Source organism: Peromyscus californicus, unplaced genomic scaffold, assembly GCF_007827085.1.
Source record: "Peromyscus californicus insignis strain IS unplaced genomic scaffold, ASM782708v3 Scaffold_12__1_contigs__length_115047231, whole genome shotgun sequence".
NCBI classification, from domain to species: Eukaryota; Metazoa; Chordata; class Mammalia; order Rodentia; family Cricetidae; genus Peromyscus; species Peromyscus californicus.
Window position 1 is genome coordinate 60,609,860 of NW_026294413.1, and position 1,519 is coordinate 60,611,378.

Genomic DNA, 1,519 nt, shown 5'->3' on the forward strand with positions numbered 1-1,519 from the left:
AAGAAAGAGAAAGCAGGAAGTACCGTTCACTGCAATGCTTCTTCACAAAGTACATCTGGGATCCTACCAGGAAACAGCAAATTGGCCAGTATGATCCCCATCTGCCCCCACAATCTCTCTTATTGAGCTCTCAGAACTTAAAGACAGATTGGGAACTTTTAATCGTTCACACGGCCTTTTAACTGGAGCCGTGAAGCATAGGTCAGACAACTTTGGTTTGAGGAGGTGCAAATAATTTTTCCTCTTTACAACAGGACATTATGTTGTTACAGAAAGCCATCCATGTCCATCCTGGCCTACAACCGAAGAAGCAAAGGCCATTGATTGCAGTACATGTTCGAAACTCTATACCTCTATGCCCGACCATACAGTTGCCTGAAGGAACAGAGAAAAAGAGAGATCAGTTTTCAGGAGGCTTGGCGCAAAGCCAGTCTTGTTTTCTTTTGCTGGTGGAGGGTTTGGAATCTGTTCATTCCCCTTCTGGGACCCGTCCTCTTACTTCCCATCATGTCTCAGTGAGACTGGAGGGTCTAGGTCTAGGAAAAGCTGGTTGTGGTAGCACACGTCTTTAATCCCATCACTCTAGAGGCAGAGGCAGGTGGATTTCTGGGAGCTCAAGGCCAGCCTCGTCTACAGAGTGAGTTCCAGAACAATCAGGGCTACAAAAAGAGATCCTGTACCAACGAACAAACAAAACATAGTTTAGAGGAAATAGGAATCTGGTGGCTGAATAGGGATGCGTGCATCATGAAATGGGCTCCCCTCTTTAAAGATCCTGGGGGTCTTCAGGAAATAGTGAACGATATCTAGTGTAGAGAATGACACCCCGACACCCCTTACTCACAACTGACCTAACCCTAACTGACCTATCCAACTGACCCATCTCCTATGGGTGGAACTTCCCATGCTGGGCTTATATTATTTTTTTGTTTGTTTACTTATTTTAACTTTAGGATCTGAGCCCTTAGGAGACCTTTTCATATTCAGACCTCCTACCTGCAGGCAATGAGATCACCAGGTAGAACAGTAAGCCAGAAAGATGCAGGTGCATGGCTGGAGGATGCAGAGCCCAAACTGCCCAGAGAGCTGTCTGGGAGCCTCTTTTATGGAGATGCTCTGGGCGAGGTGGGGCTGGATTCTGTCTCACTCTTCCAGGGAGATCACAGCGTCTATAGGGTTTAGAAGAAGAGGAGACCCTGTATCATTCAACACTACCTTCATCTCTTCAAACCACATGACATGAAGGTACTCAGCTAAGGGCAGAGTGCTTCCACCAGCAGAGCAGGACACCCCACATCAGGCCTAAGCACCTTCCCTCTCACCCCTTGAAAATTCAGGGAAAAAATGGCTACATTATTTGCCTTCAAGTCACATTGGAAGCCCAGAGTCCCAGAAACACTATTACAGAGCACAGGCAATTCAAGACTGGGTAGGATACAGGTAGGAATGCTCACAGAGTTCCAAGAAATAAAAGGGTCTTAACATGTCAACAGGGCTTGACTAAGAGTACAGGGACTAC

General features: G+C 46.6%; 1 protein-coding gene across 1 annotated transcript; it reads right to left on the reverse strand.

Moving 5' to 3' along the window:
- Positions 1–202: 202 nt before the first annotated feature.
- Positions 203–1,051, reverse strand: Defb136 (defensin beta 136). The gene is made up of 2 exons (XM_052734256.1): positions 997–1,051; positions 203–375 (listed from the first exon to the last, which is right to left on the reverse strand). Exons 1-2 carry the CDS (start codon positions 1,049–1,051, stop codon positions 203–205), a joined length of 228 nt encoding a protein of 75 aa, XP_052590216.1.
- Positions 1,052–1,519: the final 468 nt, after the last annotated feature.